Source organism: Cynara cardunculus (genome assembly GCF_001531365.2).
Source record: "Cynara cardunculus var. scolymus isolate 2C chromosome LG 14, CcrdV1, whole genome shotgun sequence".
NCBI classification, from domain to species: Eukaryota; Viridiplantae; Streptophyta; class Magnoliopsida; order Asterales; family Asteraceae; genus Cynara; species Cynara cardunculus.
The window spans coordinates 993,372-1,017,102 of NC_037541.1; the positions used below are offsets into that span (position 1 = coordinate 993,372).

Here is a 23,731-nt window from a genome sequence, read left to right on the forward strand (position 1 = left end):
TTTACAACATTAATCAGTTTTACATGTCATAAAGATGTACCTAACAGATTTTAGAAAATCCAAAAAGTTATTTAACAAGTTTTAGATTGTTCAAAGATTTACTTGTTTAAAAAAATTTATCCAAAAAATTAATTATTTCAAACACCAAAGTCCATTGAAATTTTTTTAGACTTCTTCCTATTATAAATCATTATATTAAATACCCTTTGAATTTAACGGTAAATTTGATCCATAATCAACGGAATTTAAAGATCTCTTGGCATTCAAAAATAGCATAAAGAAACAAGTGGATATATTATTTTCATATTCATATTCATATTCGTCCCCAATAAGAGCAGAGCATCAAGATTAAGAAAAAGAGGTTGAGTGTGACCCTACATTTTATAATCTTCAATCTCACTCTCTTTCCCCCATTACCCATTTCCTATGCATGTGCAATTCTTCATCATTTCCTGCTGGCTCACTATCTTTCCCTAAAAAACACTCTGCAATCTGACCAGATCTGTGAATCATCCCAATCCCCCATGTTCCACAAACATGAATTGAACACTCATTCTTCTTAATTTCCTCCATTTCTTTTTTACATCTCTCTCTCTCTCTCTCTCTGTGTGTGTGTGTGTGTGATTTTGCAGTATGGATCCTCATACCCACCTCGAATATGCTCTGTTTCAACTTACTCCAACCAGAACAAGGTATTTTAACTCTCTATCCTCTGTTGGTATATTGATTTTCTTTGTTGTTTTTGGTTTGATTTAAGTTATGTTGAGTTGGGTTTTCGTTGTTCTTGTTGAAAATCAGAAGAGTTTGATCTATTTGTGTTCTCTGTGTGTTCATATGAATGAAATTGAGTGTGTGTTTGTATGAACAAATATGTTTGGGTTGATTATAGAGTAGTTTGTTCTTTTTTTGGGTCTGATTTCAATATCCCTGATTTGGGTTCTTTTTGCTTGTGTTTACCTAGATTTTTGTTGGATTTTGATGATTTGATTTCAGTTATATTGAGGGTTTGCTTTTTGGCAGCTTAATGAGACTCCTAGCTTATTTGGTCGGCTATATTTGACTGCTTGGTAGTGCTTAATGATATAGAAAGCGGCTTATTTACCAAGCTCTAGGAGGAGTTTTATGTAAAAACCAAGTTTTTTTTCTAAACTTGTCCCTTCCAATCAAAAAACATTCTCCTTTCATCTAGGAAAAAACCAAAAACCTTCCGCATCTATACAAACAGATTAATCTACACGGACAGTTTTATCAGTACAGGACTTAGTGGAAACCCAATCAAACATCCCCTGAGTTGGGTTTTACTTTGTTCTTGTTGAAAATCATAAAAGTTTGATCTCTTGGTTTTCTCTCTGTGTTCATATGAAAGAAATTGAGTGTGGCTTGTGTGTGTGTGTGTGTGTTTGTATGCACCAATATGCTTAAGTTGGTGTAAAATGTATGTTTTTGGGTCTGATTTCAATTTGCTGATTTGGGTTCTCATTGATTCTCTTAAAACTGTTTATAGATGTTTCCTTTTGGGGGTGTGATTTCAATTTGCTAGTTTGGGTTTGTATTTTTCCTGTTGCAATTGAATGTTTTTGGGTATTTCTGGATTAAAGACTTGAAAAAGATTATTGAGTAGGGTCAGGTTCAGGGGAAAACTGCAAAAAAATGATTAACTAAGGTAACCCTTCATCTGAACCGTATGCACATGTGAATACAACCAATTTGTAAGCAATTTGTCCGTTATGCACATGTGCATACCGTCCAGATGAATAGTTACCAATGTGTTCCTTAGTTTTTCATTTTTTGTAGGGGTTTTCCCTGAACCTCCTTCTTGAGTAATCAACATCTCTAACAATAGTATTTAGGCACTTCGGAGTGAAAAAAATGCAAAAAGAATGCTAGAAATAGTGATCTTGGACAACTTTTTAGTGGCAACATCAAAACAATTGATCGATGTTTTGAAGATTCTTGAAACGTTTATAGATTTAAAAATGTGTGTATGGAGATTTTTATGTGCGATTCGGATTGTGCTAATTGGGGTTTTCTTTGTTCATGTTGGAACTATCTTGAAGATGTGATCTTTTGATCTTTTCTGGAAACAACAAAGAGAAATTGGCATCTGGATTGGTGGAACCTTTCATATCTCACTTGAAATTCTTTAAAGATCAGATTTCAAAAGGCGGGTATTCGATCACTCTTCGTCCAAACACCAATAGCGCATTTTGTTTCACCAAATACACATTCCAAAGGTATGACTCACTTTTCACTTTGGTTTCCATTTTATCTGACTAGGTTTGAGTCATAGAACTACTCGCTTTGTTCCAAAACAAATGTCCACCATGAAAAAACAAATAATTTAGAAATGTGTAATTATTAAAAAAATTTAATTAACTAAGGGCTTGTTTGTTAGCAGCTTAATGAGCTTAATGGGACTCACAGCTTATTCGGTCTGCTATACATGACTCTTGGTAGTGTCTTAATGATATAGAAAGTGGTTTATGCAGAAAGCCAAGTGTTTTCCAAACTCGCTCCTCCCAATTAAAAAAACACTCCTTCCATCTATGAAAAAACTCTCCCAATCAAAAACCTTCTCAATCTATACAGACAAAATAATTCACACAAATAGCTTTATCTATACATGAGTTACCAAACAACCCCTAAATGACAATGTTACTCTTGATAACAGAGGGAGTAATGAATTTTTCCATCTATAATAGTAAGGGTAGAATTGGAATATAGGCGCTTACTCTTGAAAGTGGACATTTATTTTGGGAGAAACTAAAGTTGAAATGTGGACACTTATTTTGGGATGTAGGTAGTTTTCAACAAGCCATGTTTGTGTATATAAAGTGGTCCAAGTCACGGAAACAACCAAGACCCGACCAAATCAAACACACCCAGTATATATTACCTTAAAGTCAGGGGGTTAAGTTGTACGCAAACCTTACCTTTGTCTCAAGAGATTGAAAGACTGTTTCTGAGAAGACCTCTGGCTTGTGAATTACAAAAAACAACCTCTTCACAAAATTTGAGGAAAACCCACATAAAAAGACTTTTGTTCCTAACCCTTGTGCATCGTGGTCCCTCATTAACATTATGGTCCAAGAATCGAAATGTTGCATGGTGTGGTTAGATATAAATAAGAATCAAGTGGTCCATGAGCCTCAAGAAACCTATCTTTATTGATTCAAGCTTTTCGATTGCTTGCCTGATTGGAAAGCAAAAATAATTGCCTTGCCTTTTTCCTTATCGAGTAAACCTCCAATTAGGCAAGCAATTAAGCAACTCTAACTATCATGGCATCAATAATTCACAATGCCGACAAGGGTAAATAGGTAATTTTTCTTAGTTTGTCCCAAAATAAGTGTCCACTTGCAAAAGGTAATAATTATACATTTCTAAAATTGTGTGCCCTTTTTCATTGTTGACATTTATTTCCGGACGATTGGAGTATCTAAAATACACTAATATGTACTACAACCTTTGATTCCACACATAGTTTGACTATCAATCAAAAGTCTAAAATATCCACGATTCAATGACAAAATAAGGGAATCTTGGCATCATAGTTCACAATACTGACAAGGGTAAATAGGTAATTTTAACACAAACTAGTTGGGGCTGCTTGAATTTGAAACACTTGGGTTGGTTTTTGTAGGCTTGTGCGATTCATAAACTCACCTGAAGTTCTTGAGAGATTTATAAGAATTGAAAAAGAAATTTCACAGATCGAGAATTCTGTTCATGGCAATGATGGAGAAGAGCAAGCGGGCGAAGGTATTACTTGAAAGTCAAAAGTCAACACCTAAAGTCAACTCTCAATTATCTGTTTTTTTTCGTGTTTATATGTTATCTTCACCTTGTTTTTGATTTGTTAGTAGGGAGTTTATTATCATCTGATGGAAGCACCAAGAAGTCTGCTGATCCCTCCAAGGTAAATTCTTGCAGAACTTACAAAGAGATTTTGACTTTTTAAAGTCAAGTTAGGGGTTGTTTACTAAATTTTCTATTAAGTTTTGTATGGATAAATTTGTCTGTTTGGATAAATTTGTCTGTCTGGATAAATTTATGTTGTTGTTTACTTTTCTATCTGAATAACATAAATGACCAATTTACCCCTGAGGATAGAAAACCTTAAGCAAACAGCAAATACCCAAAATAAATAAAATAAATGCAAACTGCAGCTTGAATACCCAAAAAAAAAAAATTGATTTGTGCCTGTTCATCCTCCCTCTCGCCTGTTTGGCGTTCGCCTTCGCCGCTCTCTCCGGTCACCTTCGCCGCCATCTCCGGTCGCCTTCGCCGCTCTACTCGTTGCAACAGGTATGGTCGATCGACGGAAAAGAGTGCAACAGCCGTCGATCGATGAATAATTGGTTCTTGAGGGAGGTTTAAAAACCCTTGGTCTCTCGCTCTAAAACCCTATTTCTCTCTCTAAAAAGCTTGAGATCGATGGGGGCCTGTTTACTTGTCGATGGAGAAGAGATCGATGGGGGCCTGTTTACTTGTCGATGGAGAAGAGATCGATGGGGGCCTGTTTACTTGTCGATGGAGAAGAGATCGATGGGGGCCTGTTTACTTGAGAAAGGTGTAAGAGAACGAAGGATGTTGGATCGATGGAGAAGAGAACGAAGGGTAGGAGAAGTCTTTTACCTGGCTTAACCTGGACAACACATGTTTTTCATCTGGGCGAATAAGCCCATTTCTGAGCGAATAAGCCCAAGGTAAACAGCCTTGTTTGTCTGTGCGAATAAGCCGGTTTACCMACTAAGCTCATTAAGCCACAAGTAAACAGGCCCTTAGTTAATTTTGAATTGAAACTTGACCGGGATATCTTTTGAGAACCGTTAATATTTTGAGAATTTGGGAACCAACTCTTCCTGCTTTCTTCATTATGAATGTCGTCATAGATATTTAATTATGAATAGATATTCATGATGAGGTGATAGATATTCAAGATGAAAATGCATGATATCATAAACAATAGAAGTACATGATGACAAAGGGCGGAGCGACTTTGCTCAAATACAGTTCAAGTTCGACAGGCCCGGCCAAGTAGTGAGCGGCCCAGTGCATCAAAGCCCAAGGGGCATCAAATCAGGCCCAGTTCCTAAGATAGGATTACTAAAAAGTTAAGAAATCTACAAATGCCAAAAATTGAACAACTGATCTCAGATAAAAACTACACACTTTTAACACCCAACTACTATTGATTTATATATTTAATTATTTGATTTTCTTGATGCCTTATATTTTAAAAAATGGTTGCTTTTGGTATTCTTCTTTATGACTACACATATTTCTGATTATCGAAAATAAAATTAGTAACATTCTACACTTCCGTTGTGTTCTTGAATTTGGTGCCTGATTGGTTTGAGCTTGGCTCCAAAGGTCAAAAGTACCAGGAGGTCCCAGGTTCAAATCTAAGGAGAAATAAAAATCCCTTTGTGGCCACGGAGGTTCAAATGCGGTGACTCTGGGCTATCTGCAAAGCAGGTGGTCTCCCTGGGATTAGTCGGCTCGCATAGCGGGTTGGATATCCCAGGTTAATCAAAAAAAAAATCTTTCATTTCCTTTCCTCCATATTTGGGAGGAAAGTTTGGGAGTAAACCTATATTTATTTTTCTTTTGTTTCCTTTCCTTTCTCTCCTAAAAAGGTTTTGGGAACACGAGTTTTTTTACTTTTCTTCCTTTCCCTCCATTTCCTTCGTAATACAGATTTCGAAAACATAACATTAATATTTTTTATAGGTTTTTGTTTTGAAAATCCATATAATAATATTTGGAAACTTACTATTCTTGCTAAAATCGATATCAATTGGTTTATGTCTCGTTGTAGTTTATTATAATTAATTAAAATCGACTAGGTTGCAAACCCCTTAAAACATATGTTTCATTTGTTGAAAAATCGGCAAAGGGGCATTTTTTAACTTTTTCGCTCAGGGCATCGGAAAGCTTAAGACCGGCCCTGAAGTTCGAATCATGCAGGGGCCGTTGAGTAAGCTCTGAAATGCCTCCTCACATGTGGTTCCTAGGGGGTCGGTTCTTTGTGTGGCTGGTCGGGGTTGACAGCAGTCAACCTTTTGCTCAAACTTCATGATTATTCATTATGAATAATACATGAATTAGTTAGTTCCCAGTTTCTCAAAAAAAAAATTATGGTTATCACTTGAACTTTCCTCATCAATTTCATATCCTAATCTTGAATAGTTTGGCCACATAAGTCGATTATATCTTTGTTTTGGGAACAAATTTGTTTGTATCTAATTTATATTTTTTGTTCTAGCTCAAAGCCGGAGAAGCTGGTGACCAGGGACAAGAAGAAAATTCCAAGTAAATTGATCTTCATTGTGAATAAGTTTTCATCAAATCTTGTTAGGTCAATATAACTAAAGTTCACTTTTGTAATTTGCATTCGGGCAGGATTCAACTTCAACGGTTATTGGAGACACGGAAAGCAATGCTTAGGAAAGAACAAGCAATGGCGTATGCCCGTGCACTTGTAGCTGGATTCGATCCAGAAAACATGAATGATCTCATAGTGTTTGCTGGTGATTTCGGAGCCTCGCGTTTAAGGTATGCAACATTTAGGGGCTCAAAGAAAAGAGATCATAAAAAGACTAATTTTAAGCTCAAGGTTGTCTTGAATTCCTTTCTTTTATCATCTTTTTGCTTATTTTGAGATTTTAACCTTGCGGACCAGCTTAACCGGCAAATAGAGGCTAGGGCTTGTGGCTCCTCCCCTTAGGTGGCCGGTTCGGGTCTCCTAAGGGCCATACTGAGGATTTTCTTTCTTGTTCTCTTTAGGTCTCCATGTAGAGGCGGATCCATAATTTTTTTCTAGTGGTAGCACAAAATAATACTAAATGAAATAAATTAAGTTTTATTAAAGTTACAAATTACAATACAAAACACTAAGAAATTAGTGTAATTCCAATTATTTACGGTTAGGATTTTTGTGTTCCACTATTATTAACCACTAAAACTCGAATTTAAGTTTCGATATGCTATTGTAGCTTCTCAAAATTTCAGCAACGATGCCGGTGGTAGAACCTTTAAGGGTCGTAATTTTTTTACGGACGGAATATATTAGTGGTAGCATGTACCACCACATGGTTACAAGTAGATCCACCACTATCCCCATGGGATTAGTCAAGGTGCACGCAAGCTGGCCCGGACACTCACTGTTACAAAAAAATGTTCATGTTCTTAAATAGAGTCGGGATTTTCGTTGCATTTTGTGGGTCCCATTGTCTCTAACTCTGGATGTGATGGATAAGATACACCGCCAAAGGACCAAGAAACCACTCGCCCTGTACATCTATAACCATCACAATGGTATTATTGAAACTTGTTGTCTTCTGCGTGTAGCTCAGTTGGCAAAGGGGCAGGGAGACTTTGCACAAGTACAAGACAGATCATGCGTTCGATCGCGCTCCCACCCCCGCCCCTACTAGCCTCAACCGCTGAGTGAGCCAAAAATGCCCCCTCATATCGGTGTACTTGGACACGGGTTTCGTGTCGAGCCGGTTGGGATTGTCGATAATCGACTTTTGCCTAAATAACTGAAACTTGCTTGGAGCTTCGTTCTTTTTTTCATTTTGTGGGTCCCATCATAGAATTCTTTTAGAATTTCATAATTTTTGAATGTAATCCCCAATTTAACTTCTAAAAATCATGATGTTTAAATCTCCAAACTAAGAATTTGTTATATAATACAGGGAAGCATGCATAGAATTCAAAGATTTATGCAAGAAGAAGCATAATGATGGTTTATGGATGGATGAATTAGCAGCAATGGCAGCATTTCCCCCTTCGGAACTAGCTTACACTGGTACTTCCGGATTACTACTAACGACCGAAAGTAATGCTTCGACTTTGAATAACGATCTTAACTTTATCGCTATGCAAAATGGATCTGAGCAGACGAATTCTGAAGGTGAAAAACATATATCCATTTTCTTGCTTTTTATTCATCACTCAACGTATCCATTTCGTCGTCTTTTTGAGGGTTCGATAAAAAATGTGATGATAAAAGGAGATGGGTCCTGAAAAATAAAGACATAGGTTTTATAGGAAGCTATATTATGTCGAAGGGCTTGTTTGCTAGCAGCTTAATGAGCTTAAAGGAACTGGCAACTTATTCGGTCAACTATACATGATTGTTTGGTAGGGGTTTAATAATATAGAAAGTGGCTTATTTAGTAAGCTTCTAGGGGGAGATTTATGCAGAAAACCAAGATTGATTGTTCCAAACCTACCTTGCCAGTCAAAAGATACACTCAAACAAAAACCTTCCCAGTATATACAAATAGATTAATCCATACAGCTTTATCCGTATAGGGCTTAATGGAAAACTAACCAAATAGCCCCTAAGTGTCCTAATAGATTGCTTAATAGGTCTTAATTTTGTAAGGACCAACCAATTAGGTGTCCTTGAGAAAAAGGTTGATTACAAATTTACAGGCAACCCCGACCGGCCCCACGTGGAACCCGTCCCCTAGGAAGCATATCTGAGGAGACATTTCAAAGCTGACTCAATGACTGAGGCTAGTGGAGGGGTTCAAGCCCGTCGCTCCGCCTCTTTGCCAACTCAGCTGCGCTCCCGAGGGCGTTTTTTAGGACAATTTTGAAATAAAACATCCTATTGGTCTTTTCATATGAATTTATTTTAAAAATGTCTTTGTAACAGCAAGTGTCCTGTAAAAAAATGTGTTGATAGGATGCTTCTTAAGGGTGTCCTATAAAAAAACTAAGTGGACACCTTATTTCTTAATATAATTCATGTGAACTTCGCTGCCTTATTTTTTGAGCTCATTGAAAGATCCCCAATTAGTTGGCCATAAGCTCCAAGGTTTTTTTCCACTTTTTTCTACTTTACTTTTAGGTCATTTTATATTGTCATCTAGTTTATCAGTTATTTTTACCAAAGATAACTGGCTTAAGCTAGTTTCAACACATACATTGACTAGTTTATCAGTTAGCTTATCAGCCAACAACTAGTTTTTCAGCCAACAGCTAACTTATGAGCTAGTTTTAACAGTTCATTGACTGGTTTATCAGCAACTGGTTTTTCAGCCAATAGCTAGCTTATCAGCTACCAACTAGCTTATAAGCTAGTTTTAATGGTACATATACTAGTTTATCAGCTAGCTTATTACAGTTGCCGGCAGCTAGCTTTTCAGCCAGTAGCTAGCTTATGAGCGACCAGCGAGCCTATGAGCTAGTTTTAACGGTACATTGACTAGTTTATTAACTAGCTTATTAGCCGGCAACTAGTTTTTAGCTTATCAGCTAATTTTACTTGCTTGTTTTACCGCTCAACTTTGAAATGTGCTTAAAAGGTTTCTTATAGAGATTTTTTGGTGCAGTTACTCAGGCGGATCAGTTACCATCTACTCCTACAAATGTCGGGATGCAGATGCCGTGGCCGAACCAGATTCCACAATATATGTACAATTTTCCGGGCCCACAAGGACCACGATACCCGTATCCCTACCCGGGTATGCCACCGTATTATCCGGCTCATATGAGTTGGCCTCCGAATGCCGATGATTCTAGCCATGGGCGCCACCATAAATCGTCTTCGAAAAAGAAGTCGAAATTGCTAGAAAGCTCAGAGGAAGATGAAGAAGAAGAGGATGATGATGATAGCAATGAGGATGGTTCGGATTCCGTAACTGATTCAGGTACGAACTCGAAGAAAGAAAAGTCGGCTAAAAAGAACCGAAAGAAGTCTTCGAAAACGGTTGTTATTCGGAACATTAATTATATAACTTCCAATAGAAAGAATTCTGATGGAGGTACCGATGATTCTGATGGAGATGAAGTTGATGGTGTTCTTGAATCATTGGCGAAACACCATAACAAATCGTCGAAATCGCATAAGAAAAAGGGTGCGGATTTGGATTTGGATTCGGAATCGGGAAAGCGGAACGAAAACTGGAATGCATTTCAAAATCTGCTCTTGAAAGATGATGTTCAAGATGAACATTTTACGATCAGAAACTCGGAAGACGGATCGTTTTTGCCGAGAAAGGATGCGATGGACATGGGGTCGGAGAATTTCGTCAAGAATCGACCGAAAACCGGGATTAACGACTCATTCGTCGTTCCAGAACGAAGCGGGGTCAACGAATCTAGAAATGTCAACTCTCAAGATTTCGAGGGCGGCGATAGTTTTCGTGTGAAGGGACGGGATTCTTCGGATGCTGATATGGTGATTTCGCAGAGATTCGGAGAAACGGGAATGAATGAAATGAAGAACTTCCAGGATCTTGGATCGGAGTCTTCGATGATCAGAAACAAACGGGAAGAAGATTGGTTTGTGGTCAAGAACTCCGAGAATACGATTGGAAAGTCAACCTTTGACGATGATTATGTTTCGATGAAAGGCGATGTTTTTTCATTGGAATCGAGCAAAAAGATTGTGCCGATCGATGATTCATTCATGGTACAGCCGCAAACTACGCCAGCATATGATTCACAATGGCGATCGGCGGATGTTAGCATGGTCGAAAATGCGAATAAACCCGATGTCACAGATGGTTCGGGTGGTCCGGTGGCTAAAACCGGGTTCTACGAGCCGGATGACCTTTATCTGATGGTTTCACGTGATTCTGGGGCCGAGCCACCCGTTCGGTCCTCGTGGACCCCGGAAATCGACTACGGGAATGAGGTTCCTTTCACAAAATCGGAACCGAAGCCGGCTCCAGTTGAGACGAAAGAACAACCCGAAGAGGTTCCGGTCAAAACGAAAAAGAAGGTGATGAAAACTCGACCGTTATCGAAATCTCTCCCGACCGATAAGAGGTTACCGTTTGTGAGCCGGCCGATCGTTCACAAGAGCAAAAGAGAACAGGTATGAAAATAAAGTTTCAAATGTACACAATGAAAAGTATGATTATTATACTTTTTAATTAACTAAATGACAATTTTATCCTTACTAACAAATGGAGAAATTAAAATTTTCCATGAATGATAAAGGGTATAATTGTAAAGTATTAAAAAAGTATAATTATTACATTCTTTTATTAACTAAATGACAATGTTACCCTTACTAATAGGTGGGATATACTGAGTTTGTTTGATTTTATAATGCGTTTTATATTGAAACAGGAAGATGAGATTCGAAAGAGGGTGGAAGAATTGGCAATCCAACGACAAAAGAGAATAGCCGAAAGAACTGCCACGAAAACTGGTGCAGGTGGTAGCTCTGGGTCTGGTTCTAAAACCAAAACCGGAGCTACAACTCCTGTAAAACCAGTTAACCAGAAGGGTACTTCCGGTCAACTTAAGAAAACCAGTTCGAAAGCAACTTAAGAATTTACAAACGCCTATCTGGCACGAAGAACGATTGTTATTATGGTGTTCTTAATTCGTGTTTCCGCTTGATGGTTGTGAGTTGGTGTATAATACGTTCACACGTCCAAAGAGGAGTCTATTAAATACGACGATACGGGTATTTTTTGTTCTTTGGGAATATTTTTTTGTATGTATAATGTTAATTTACAATAAATATGTTTGTTGGTTGTGTCACATTTGTCTCATTGGTTTATTTATATCTGTAACAGATTTAATCATTTGAGAACGTTATATATTGTAATAACTGTGAGAGCTATTATCATAAGTTATTGTTGCACGTGATTTTTTCCATTTAAGACTAGAATATGATATACTGATCAACATATATTTGTTTCATATTGTGTTTGTTTCATCTGTATTCGGTTCAATGTGAAACTTTTTTGTTTTAATAAACACATAAAAAATATTTACATTGTGAAACAAATATATGTTAATCAAAACACTAAATTCATGAAGTGGTTGATTCGTTGAATCCTTGTTATAAATACTAGCTCTCCATGCAATGGGTTGATTCATTTATGTCACTGGTGACGTAAAATAATTTCTGACTTCTACATATTTTCGTCATCTAACAACCTTTTCAGCGACCATCCATCATCTGGTCCGAAGTGGGCTATGTTATAATCTGCTCTAACGCTGGCTGTATTGCGAATATTGTATAGCAACTCTTGCATCTCAGTCTTTTTTATCTACAACCTAACTTCAGTGTTTCACACCGACAAACTCAGCTTGGAAGTTGCATTTGTATGTTCATACAAAACAAATCACAGTGATACACACCATTAAAAATCATAATTTTTATATTACGATAGAGAACACAGGCATGTTTATATGTTTTTTAAATTGATTATTTTAATATAAAAAACAATAATTAAGCCATGGACTAAAATGAAAAAACTTTCTCAAAATAAAGCCAAAAATGAAAATTTTAAGGGATGAATTTTGGACATCATGATTGAGTTGAAGGACTATTTATGTAATTAGTCGTTAGTATAAATAGCAAGCTTCCATGTTTTCTTCACCGGTTGGATTTGGAACTCAAGAACACAAGCCCGCGAGCATCATGCACCAAATGGGTCGTTTTCTTTTACATTATTAGTAAAAGTTCCCCCAAAAATATACAAAAATACGAAAAAATCTCTTGATTTTCTGGACTCTTTCGATTCAACGAAGAGAGTCCAGAAAATGGGTCGCTCGATAATATGTTCATCAGTTGAATAATTCAAACCAGAAAGAAAAAAAAAAGTTGAATTTTTTTCTATGTGATTGTTCTTTATCCTTTCAATCTTCTGTTGGGTATTTTTTCTGCATTAATTTGATCAATTGTCAACCCTTAGGGTTCTTGTTCAACCCAAGTACTACTGAACCAAATGATTTGACCGAAAGGGATTTTATCAATTTATATTACAATGGGGCGTAAGGATTCATCTAAGTCGTTTGGAATGGCAGCATGCTTCGGCTCTCTTTTTCGAAAGAAGCCTTCTGGGTCTGCGGTAATCTTGTTTTGAAGATTTTTTTGTCTTGTTAATTCTAATTATACTTTCCAATTCTATGTCTGCTTGATATAAATCTGTTGTTGTATTTATATTTTATTATTTGGTTACTATGCCTGCTAATCATTGTCATTAAGTATGATCCAATAATGGGAATGCTAGATAAAGATCATAACTCTTCTTTTGTGTATTCCATATTACTGATCTAATGCACCTAAGCTGTTTGATGAAAAACCCAAATGGGTTCAAGGAGTTGTAGTATTAGTAGTAGTGATATTTACTCTGCTGATTGATTTGTTTTTATCTGAAAGAAAGGAAAAGGCTCCTCGAGGAGGATTAAAAGCATTCGGGAGACATGTAAAAACCTTTCATCCACAAGGAAGAAGACTGAATCATTGAATAAGGCTCAAGATTCCAAAGATGGGGTGAAGAAGCCTGAATCATTGAAGAAGGATCAAGATTCTAAGGATGGGGTGAAGAAGTCTGAATCATTGAAGAAGGCTCAAGATTCCAACGATGGGGTGAAGAAGTCCGAATCATTGAAGAAGGCTCAAGATTCAAACGATGGGATGGAGAAGTCTGAATCATCAGTGAAGGCTCGAGATTCCAATGATGAGGTGGTGCAGAAGTCACATGGGGAAGCTGCCAACTTTGCCGCAATGACTGAGCTTCAAGAGAAGCTCATGAGCTTTAGAGACTTGGTTGATTTGCCTCCTTGTGTTGGTTCTGTAACCATTATAGAGGTATAATCATTTATATGGTTATGGAATTAGAATGGAAATGTAGAGTCGGTGATTACTGATCCACATGTGTGAACTTTTCCTTTTTTGGTGAAAAAAAGAACTTCTTTGGCCATGTTTGGAAACCACAAGCTAGCTTATTGAAAAATCCCCTTGGTTAGTCATAAATTAGCTTATTGAAAAATCCCCTTGGTTAGTCATAAGCTAGCTTCTTGAAATAATCTTCATGGGCTTTTTTCAACTCTTTTCCAACTTTCTCCCTTATATTTTTCAATTAATTCTTCAACATGTCCTTTCTGGTCATTTTATATTGTCGTCTAGCTTATCAGCTAGTTTTTACCAAACATGAATAGCTTTTTAACTAACCTCTAGCTTATCGACCATAGCAAATAGCCTTTGTAGAAGGTGTAGGAAATTGTTAATCCAACCTCTTTCTCTGACTTGTCTGCAGTTGGTGAAAGATACCGTGAAAGAACTGCATACGTTACATCCTGATGTTGTGCATTGTATTTCTGTGTCAGATTCAAAAGGAGCGCCTATGGATAAGGTTTGTTAACCATAGAGCATAAACATAGAATTTGGATTTTTGTAGACTTCAACATGCACAAACAACTAGATTCTTGTACCAATTTTGAGGCATAGTAATTCAACGAGTTTTATGAATAGGTAATCGATGAACTTTGTGTAGCTATCAAGTCTCTTGGGAATCATTGGATGCATAGTGATGAATGGATGGTCAGATCCAGAAAAGATGACAAAGCTAATGATGATTTGGAGAAACATGGTAAGTTAGTGTTTTCTATTGACATAATTAGTGAGCGAGTTTGTTTAAAGATGCTGGTGTACTTCATTACAGTGTATATGATCCAAATTAATCTTCTTGTAATATGGTTCCTGTGGCTATGAGAATTGCTATAGTGCTGTCTTTGCTTGATGACATGATCAACGTCACACGAGAGAGAATGAATAATATGAAGGATAGGGATGATAAAGAAGAAATGGAAGAAGATGTAGACTCACCTTCTAGTTCCTGTGGGAAGGATTCTATGAGGTCGGATTCAGATAAAGCAAAATTTTCATCTTCATCGACAACTCCAACCTCAGTTCTCCCGGAGCATCCAAATAACAAATCTGCAAAGGCATGCTCTTTACATCTTCTCCACCTGTTCTCTTGCCTCTTAGAGCATCTCTAACAAATTGTCCAAAATGGAGATTTTGGAGTTTTAAACCTATTCTTTTGCTCCAAAAGATCCTCCAAAATGGAGAAAGTAGGAGAGAGGATTAAAATCTCCAAAGTCGGAGAACTCTCCAAAATCAAATGTTGAAGAGAGAGAGAATGGTATTAAATCTATTGAATATTTTAATAGAGGGAGGTTCTGGGAAAACCCCCAAAAATGAAAAACTGAGGAACACCATGTAACCATTCATCTAGACGGTATGCACATGTGCATACAAGTAATTGAACTTGTTTCTTGGTTTTTATGTATGTGTACATGTTATGCACATGTGCATGCCGGATAAATTGCTTATAAATTACTTGTATTCACTTGTGCATACTGTCCAGATGAACGTCTACCAAGGTGTTCCTCAGTTTTTCATTTGTTTGCGATTTTCCCCTGAACCTGTCCCTATTTTAATAATAATAATTAATGTTGAAATCTTCAAATGGAGAAACTGTTGGAGCTAAATGTAATTTTTTGTGGAGATTTTAACTTTTGTTTCTCCATTTTGTAGAAATTATAAAGAATCTGTTGGAGATGCTCTGAGAGATCAAGATGTTGAGAAATTAAATGTCATTGATCTAAATGTTTGTCATTCCAGATGCACCCTAATGTAGCACACCAAGTTGAGAAATCTGTTGATCAGAGGAATAACAATGAACCAGCAAAGAGGGACTCTAAAGTAGCAGAAGTTGATGGGAAGAAAAAGGATGTGGATTCTGATGGTTTTGTAAAGTTGCAAATGGAGGTTTTGGTACCACCATCATCGTTAGAATCAATTGTAGGTGCAGAGAATGTACAGTTGATCCCTGGTTCGGCATCACCATCATCATCATCGGAACGGCCATCCATTTCAGCGACAATCCAATCACCACCAAAGCAGCTAGCGGTTTCCGAAGCAAGAAAATCACCACCACCACCACAGCCAGGTGGGGAGTCGAAGATTTCACCACCAGTTCCAATTCCCAAGGCGTCAGAAGATAAACCTCCATCTGAGATGGCCACAAGCCATACAGCATCATCATCCACCACACCACTAGGAAACACTCCACCACCACCACCACCTCTTTCGGAGGGTAAGGGTGACATGGCAACACCTGTGCCACCTCCACCAGGACCCTCTGTGACAACAAGTAATACGGCATCACCACCACCCTCAATGTCGCCTCCACTTCCTCCGCCCCCATCTACCTCCAGTAACACAGCAGCACCATTGCCACATTCACCAGCAGCGCCATCAACACCACCGCCACCCATGGCATCCAGCAATGCCATGCCTGTGGCACCAGGTTCATCTCCTCCTCCACCAGCTTCTGTGGCACCAGGAAGCAATCCACCACCACCCATGGCATCAGGCAATGCCATGTCTGTGGCACCAGGTTCACCTCCTCCAGCAGCTCCTGCGGCACCAGGAAATGCCAAGCCTGTGGCACCAGGTTCACCTCCTACGGCAAGCACTCCACCACCACCACCCACGGCATCAGGCAATGCCATGCCTGGGGCACCGGGTTCACCTCCTCCACCAGCTCCTGCGGCAAGCACTCCATCACCATCCGCAGCATCAGGAAATGCCATGCCTGTGGCACCAGATTCAACTTCTCCTCCACCAGCTCCTGTGGCAAGCACTCCACCACCACCCACGGCATCAGGCAATGCCATGCCTGTGGCATCAGGTTCACCTCCTCCTCCACCAGCTCCTGTTGAAAGCACTCCACCACCACCCATGGCATCAGGTGTCATGCCTGTGACACCAGGATCTCCTCCTCCACCAGCTCCTACGGCTAGCACTCCACCACAACCAACGGCATCAGGCAATGCCATGCCTGCGGCACCAGGTTCACCTCCTCCACCAGCTCCTGCGGCATCAGGAAGCATTCAACCACCACCCACGGCATCAGGGGATGCCAAGCCTGTGGGACCAGGTTCACCTCCACATCCACCAGCTCCTGCGGCACCAGGAAGCCTTCCACCACCACCACCACCTATTGCTTCATCTAATGGGTCGGTCCCAGCACCACCACCTATTGTTTCGTCCGATGGTTCAGTCCCAGCACCTCCACCACCAGGGCAACAGGGAATAGGGGGTGCTCCACCACCACCACCTCCTGCTGCTGCTGGTGGCAAGTTGCTACGCAAATCAGTTAGTAAATTGAGAAGATCGTCTCAGATGGGATGCCTGTACCGTCAACTCAAATCAAAGGTTGAAGGATCCAGTACAAAGGGTAAAACATTACAAAAGAAGGCCAGCAAAGTTGGGGCTTCTGGTGGAAATGGAAAGAGTATGGCTGATGCACTAGCAGAGATGACAAAAAGGTGAACCAAATCTTAGAAAATATTAACACATTTATAAACTTCTGTTGCTTCAAATCTTTAACTTCATTGTTTTCAGATCATCCTACTTCCAGCAAATTGAAGAGGATGTTAAAAATTATGCAAGTGCCATCAGAGAGGTGAAAGCTGCCTTGATATCTTTCCAAACAACAGACATGGATGAGATGGTCAAGTTCCACAAATATGTGGAATCCCATCTTGAGAAACTAACCGATGAAACGCAGGTCTGGACTTTTACAAGCTTACCAAATTTTTCAATGTCTGCATATATTCAGAAATAGTGTATGGGACAAGATGGATAGTGCCTTACTGCCTTTCTTGTTTTCGAGTTTTTCTTATGTTCTTTCTCCTAAAACTTTTTTGAGCAAGATTTATCCTTTCTTTTGCACAAGTCGGGGGTCTTCACAGAAAAAAGCAGCTCTACTCTCTCGGGTGGTAGAGATCAGGTGACTCAGGTCTGCATACATCCCCTCCCCCCAGGGTGACCCCACCTCCGGTGGTACATACTAGGTTTGTTTGGTTTGGTTTGTTTACATGATGGATAGTGCATAAGGAATATAACAAATGGCTCTTACATGTGTGTGTGGGGAGCCCTCTTAAGCACTATCCATCATGTTGGTTGTCTCAACTAACTACTACTCTATGTATGTGGATGAACCTATTGCGGACTCGTGTTGTCATGTTTTTTGTCATGTTAAAACAATACTTAAAATCTACCTTTCACTTATGTTGGAACTTACAAGTTGACCAGTGAAACCATTATTTGAACCTTGATGTCAAATTCGTGTAATAAAAACTTGGATGGCAATAATGACAATGTTTAATTAAATAAAAATACAATGAAACAATTTGAAAACTTCTATATAATGATGCATAAAAAGTTTACTAAAACCTTCCAAATTTCAAACAAATATAAACAAGTCATCTAATTTGTGAGAATATGTGGAACCCATATTACTGTCTAAAGTAGCCTTTGAGGAGAGAAAGGAGGTTCCAACATATATCTAGGAAAAATGGTCAAGTGTAGCCAATGTGGTACTCTAGCATGCCCCTCCAACAGAGGCTAGATGGAGATTGATTGTTCCATCGTATCGAGAGGGGGCTAGACGAGTTTAGATTGCCCAAAGTGTTGAATCCCTAGAGTCTGTATCATATTAGATTACTCTTCAAAAGAGCCCTCAAGGAGATAAGGGAGGTTCCAACATATATTGAGAAGAAATGTTCCAAGTCTAGTCGATGTGTGACTCTAGCATAGTTATATATAAACACAAAGAATAGAAAACAATTTATTCACCAAAACTAAGTGCTAAATCAAACAACAAAGTAAACAATTTAAGGAAATATATATTAAAAACAAAGGGTAGAACAACATTGTGGATAGTTCTTATACTTTAGTGCTCAACATCTAGAAGGGAGTTAGAGAGGTAGCAAATAGGATAGAAGATTTCTATGTTAGATGGAGACTTGAGTGCTTTTGCTTACCTTTTCTATGTTGCAATCCTCCTATTTTTGTACTTACTTTTACTAGTCTTGGTTCTTCTTTTCTTATCGCTCACACTTTTGCACAAGCCAGAGGTCTTCATGGAAACAACCGCTTTACCCTTTAGGGTAGATGATAGGTCTGCATACATCTCAAACCGCCCCCCACAACACGACCTAGTTTCAAGTGGGATATATGGGGGTCGTTTGGTTTGGTTAGGTGAGCCAACAACAAAGGCGACCCTGGGGAAATTTTCAAGTGGTGGCTTAATTTGACTATAAAAAAATATCTATTTTTTTCCATAATATTAGTATAGATCTGTTGGTTTGTTCCTTGTCCTTACATAGAAAAGACCCATGTTCAAGTCCGATCTACATATATTTTTAAAAACATAAGAAGAGGTATATAAAAAACACCAAAAATTTAAGCTAAAAAACAACAAATTTGACAACTGTGAGACTCGAACCTGGGTCTTTTATATAAAGGCAGGAGTATTTACCATCTTAGCTATTAAAGTCTTAATTAACATTTTAGTTCCAAAAACTATATGGTGGGATCCAACAAACAATACATTGTTACCCTTCAGAAACGTAATTTTTTTACTTTATGACAGAACCATGAAGCGGTGGCCCATGCCACCATATCTATCCCTGTGGGTCCCCCCCTGGCCAACATGTCTTCTCTGTGGGTCACCGGGTTGAATGCTCGAGCCTCTCAGTCATTTGGTTCATATTGGTTTTTCTAATTTTGGTATCTAGGATTGGCACCAAATAATCTTATTACAGGGTAGAGGTTCAACCGGCTCAGTTGGGTTAGATTTTTTTTACATTGGTTGAAATTTTCCGTACCTATGGTTGATGATCCTGTTCTAAACACTTAAAATTAGTAGGTTCTGGCAAGATTTGAAGATTTTCCTACTAAGAAGTTGGAAGGATTGAGGATGGCCGCAGCACTATACTCGAAGCTAGATACGATGGCCAATACTTTGCAAAACTGGAAGATAGAGCCTCCGGTGAACCGACTCCTTGATCAAGTTGAGAATTACTTCAATAAGGTAACATCTAGGCTTATCATCATCAACATCATATTCTCAAACCATGTTCCATTTCCACCACTAACAGATGAGCAATTTCACATGAAGATCAAAGGAGAAGTGGACACACTAGATCGAACAAAGGATGATGAAATCAAGAAATTCAAAAGTCAAAAGATCCATTTCGATTTTGGCATACTTATCAGAATTAAAGAACTGATGGTGGATGTTTCCTCAAGCTGCATGGAATTGGCACTAAAGGTATTTCTGTAAACTAGCTTTAACATAAATGAAAAATAAGGGAAAGATTTCAGTATTTGGGGGTCAAATTGACTAAATTTCAGTTCCAATATTGATCTTATTTCTTTGAGATTTAGGGTGCCTTTGGTAAGCGAGACAGGACAAAACATAAGCTTGTTCCCCGTTTTGTACGACATTAAATGGGACATGACAGGACTTAGTGGGACATTTTTTTGTCCCACCAAAATAGGTGGAACAAAAATTTAAGGAGATTAGACAAAATTGGTAAATTACTAAATAAACTACTCATATCAAATTAAAACCGTAAAACCTTCCACAATTCTTTCACCACCTACCTCACTCTTGCCGTCCAAAGTCCTGTCGAGTCCCATCTGCTTATCAAACGCATATGGAATGAAATTATAAAGATACTAGATTCTATGATAAAAATTATATAGAGAAATATGTTGGTTTTAGTTTTGTGACGAGTTAGCTTAGCTTTGAAATTTGAAAAGTAATCCTAATTCCTATGATTGTATATACGCACCTGAAAATATCTAATACATGGATTTTTTGTGAAGTATATTAATAATTAATTAATATTTTTAACTTAAACAATGAATATAATTTAAAAAATAAGGATGTGATATTTAATTAGTTTAAAGTAGGTTTTTGACAATCAACAGGAAATCATATACATTGTTCATTACACAATATGGTTTTTCTTGTTAAACCATCCAAATATCATATAGGCATAGTATCCGAGTTTGTATCTGATACGATAGATTGAGGGTTGTATGCTTTTCGTTACCTTTACTATGTTTATTTTTGTTGCCACTTTTTATTACTTACGGCCCAAAATAAGTGTTGACATTTCTATTTTAGTTTATTCCAAAGTGTCTACTTTCAGAAGTAATCGTCTAGTTTCCCATTCTACCCTTAATTATGAGACGGATAATATTTATCTCTATTATTGAGGGTAAAAATGCCCCCTAGTTAATTAAAAAGTGTAAGAATTATGCATTTCTAAAACTGTGTTTCATTGTGGACATTTCTTAAGGGATGAAGGAGTACTTTTTTTCTCTTTATATTGCTTTATATCTACTAGTTTTTGTTCTTCTTTCCTTTTTGCTCACCCTTCTGCACAAGCCAAGGGTCTTCATGGAAATAATTGCTTTACTCTTTGGAGTTGAGGATAGGTCTGTATACATTCCACCCTTCCTAGACCCTACTTTCAACTAGGATATTATGGGTTTGGTTTGGTTTTGTCCAATAAGAACTAATATATATATATATATATATATATATATATGTGTGTGTGTGTGTGTGTGTGTAGAGAGAGAGGGAGGAAGGTTCAGGGAAAACCCCCTAAAAACTGAAAAACTGAGGAACAACCTAATAACCGTTCATTTGTACGGTATGCACATGTGCATGCAAGTAATTGAAGATGTTTCCTGGTTTTTATGCACGTGTGCATGTTATGCATATGTGGATACCGGAAAATTACTTATATTTGCATGCACATGTGCATAGCTACAGATGAATGACTACTAAGGTGTTCCTAAGTTTTTCGTTTTTTGCGGTTTTCCCTTGGACCTTCCATATATAGATCTATATACGTGTGTGTGAGTGTGATATGTTGCATTATGGATATACGATCGTACTCCGCTTCATGTCTAACTTTGAACCTGGCAACGGGTTCTTGTCTTCGAATAGGAAAAAAGAGAGACAAGCTCCAAAACAAATGGCAAGAAGATGAATTCAGGGAAAATCCTTTGGAAGGCATTTCAGTTTGCGTTTCGGGTCTATTCCTTTGCAGGCGGACACGATGATCGTGCTGAAAACTTAACAAAAGAGCTTGCACGCCAAATACAGACCGACATTAATTAGCAGGTAGTAGTACTCTATAAATAACAAGAATTTTGGTTAACATGTATATATAGAAGAGAGAACGCATGCTTGTAGCACAATATCGAGCCTTTTGAGGCTCGTGATCATGAGAGCTTTGTGACCGAGCAATGTGTTACATTAGGCTGTATTGTGTCCCATAGTACATAACTTTTGGACACTTGTGTATAAAAATCAACTTTTTGCATCAATATTTGATAATTGATGCATTTGGCTGCACAAATCCCTTCCATTTTTTGATAGTTTTGAAGATTCTTGTTCGGTTCTGTTTAATCCAGTCATATATGTGTATCAAACGCTACCATAAGAACCCAAGAGTTATATTGGTGCTCATTTGTAGATCTACATGTGGATTATTGTTAAGGTAATATTTCTTGTAATTCCTTATGTTGATTATCAATATATATAGTTCGTTGTCGCTATGTGATTTTCATTATCACAACAATGGTGAAGCGATTAGCCTCATCTTGTTCTTTATTTGTTTTCATTGCATTTACGTTTTGTTAATAACTGTGGTGTCCAGGCCAGCTTGTCTGCACCTCTACTGATCTAATGGGCCCTGAAGTTAATAGTAGAAAAGCCTGTAGTGGCCCTAGGGGAGAAGCAAAACCAAGGTCTTATTGGTTGAGATACCCCCAAAGGGTTTATGTTGTTTGGTGGTTATTGTTCTGTATTGCCATATATTTGAGACATTCAAACGCATATAGGATTCGATTCGTTTATGCATTTATTGTTGGGTAGTTTACATACATATTGATAGTATTTGTGTGTCGGCTTAAGGAAATTCCCAACATATACGAAGTGAGGTACATGTTTGCCTTGTTCAGGAATTGGATTACGTTTCAGATGATAACTAGACCAACAAGTTTAGGGTGTTTAGCTCGTAAATGCTTAAACTGTTATTTTGGCATTTGCTTAAAATATCAAGAATGTTTTATATACATAATTACAGTAACAGGAATCAGTATAATCATACAGTGACTACTAACCATTAAAATGGATTTTTATTGCTTGCATGTATACATAACGTTCAAGATGGAAGTGAACTGTGTATCTCATTGAGCTTGTCAATTGATTGGATTTAAATCTAAAGCAGATCGGCTAATGATCTGATTAGACTTACAATCCAAATGTATGTTGTGATTGGATCCATTAGTTCCACTGACTAATGGATCATGATTTCATTCTTCAGGAAAGGGCTCGTTGTCCTTGTCCCTATTAGGAGCAAGGGATCAAATAAAGACCAAGAACCAGATACCACAACATTGAGACCACACGAACATTTGGAAAATACAACCAAACTTTAGGTATGCTTATACCACTTGCTGTTTGTAAGTTGTTACAACCAAAAAGCCGAAATGATTCTTTGTAAAATCTGATAATAGATACATCAACTCTTTTGAGAAGTATAAACAATATCTGTCATGAAATCAATAATCCAAACATCTGTCAATAAGCCAATGAAAAAGCTATAACGAGAAAGCAAACAAAAGTTACATAACTATAAAATTTTGAATTCGCCACCCTCCTACATTTGCTTAACTAAGTCTTGAAAACCCTTCAGAGCAACCCATGATGATGCTTCAGGTAAACAACTTCATGTTCAAAGAAAATCAGTAGCCCTACGTTCAAAGAAAATCAGATCTGGAACACGAAAGATGACTGCTGTATTTTATACAACCAGGTTAAAACAATTGAACTACACAAAAAAGAAGTCATCTTAAAACAGATAAATAAGAAATATCCATGATAGGCCATATATCAAATGGCCACTGCATATAGATTGAACCCATTTGGATAAATTAGAAATACCCATTATAATAGTTGAACTTTGTCATTCTCCCTGTTACGAACCAAAAAAAAAAAAAACCAAGTGATGAACCTACCGGTATATGTTTTAATTGACTTTTTTTATTAACCTGGATATCCAACCCGCT

The 23,731-nt window shown here is 37.8% G+C and overlaps 2 protein-coding genes across 4 annotated transcripts; both read left to right on the top strand.

The window, feature by feature from the left end:
- Window positions 1-426: 426 nt before the first annotated feature.
- LOC112526745 (COP1-interacting protein 7) lies at window positions 427-11,638 on the top strand. 3 transcript variants are annotated; one of them, XM_025137151.1, is made up of 9 exons: window positions 427-692; window positions 2,058-2,234; window positions 3,644-3,762; window positions 3,864-3,919; window positions 6,272-6,318; window positions 6,409-6,561; window positions 7,707-7,924; window positions 9,357-10,846; window positions 11,104-11,638. In XM_025137151.1, exons 1-9 carry the CDS (start codon window positions 634-636, stop codon window positions 11,305-11,307), a joined length of 2,523 nt encoding a protein of 840 aa, XP_024992919.1. In that variant the 5' UTR covers window positions 427-633; the 3' UTR covers window positions 11,308-11,638. The 3 variants fall into 3 exon arrangements, with proteins under 3 accessions (XP_024992919.1, XP_024992920.1, XP_024992921.1); XM_025137152.1 differs by having other exon boundaries at window positions 3,867-3,919; XM_025137153.1 differs by lacking the exons at window positions 427-692; window positions 2,058-2,234; window positions 6,272-6,318 and having other exon boundaries at window positions 3,688-3,762.
- Window positions 11,639-12,406: 768 nt separating this feature from the next.
- LOC112526829 (formin-like protein 20) lies at window positions 12,407-22,207 on the top strand. The gene is made up of 10 exons (XM_025137250.1): window positions 12,407-12,842; window positions 13,154-13,585; window positions 14,034-14,129; window positions 14,249-14,366; window positions 14,501-14,721; window positions 15,404-17,115; window positions 17,192-17,357; window positions 19,503-19,667; window positions 19,755-19,907; window positions 21,603-22,207. The coding sequence occupies exons 1-10, from the start codon at window positions 12,759-12,761 to the stop codon at window positions 21,774-21,776; spliced, it is 3,321 nt and encodes a 1,106-aa protein (XP_024993018.1). The 5' UTR covers window positions 12,407-12,758; the 3' UTR covers window positions 21,777-22,207.
- The last annotated feature ends 1,524 nt before the right edge of the window (window positions 22,208-23,731 follow it).

Excerpts from the sequence above, each read along its gene's own strand:
- LOC112526829 (XM_025137250.1), top strand. The coding sequence starts at position 12,759 with ATGGGGCGTAAGGATTCATCTAAGTCGTTTGGAATGGCAGCATGCTTC. Across the intron at positions 19,668-19,754 it reads TTGAGAATTACTTCAATAAG|ATCAAAGGAGAAGTGGACAC; the intron begins GTAACATCTAGG and ends TTTCACATGAAG. Across the intron at positions 19,908-21,602 it reads GCATGGAATTGGCACTAAAG|GAAAAAAGAGAGACAAGCTC; the intron begins GTATTTCTGTAA and ends GTCTTCGAATAG.
- LOC112526745 (XM_025137151.1), top strand. The coding sequence starts at position 634 with ATGGATCCTCATACCCACCTCGAATATGCTCTGTTTCAACTTACTCCA. Across the intron at positions 2,235-3,643 it reads ACCAAATACACATTCCAAAG|GCTTGTGCGATTCATAAACT; the intron begins GTATGACTCACT and ends TGGTTTTTGTAG. Across the intron at positions 6,319-6,408 it reads GGACAAGAAGAAAATTCCAA|GATTCAACTTCAACGGTTAT; the intron begins GTAAATTGATCT and ends GCATTCGGGCAG.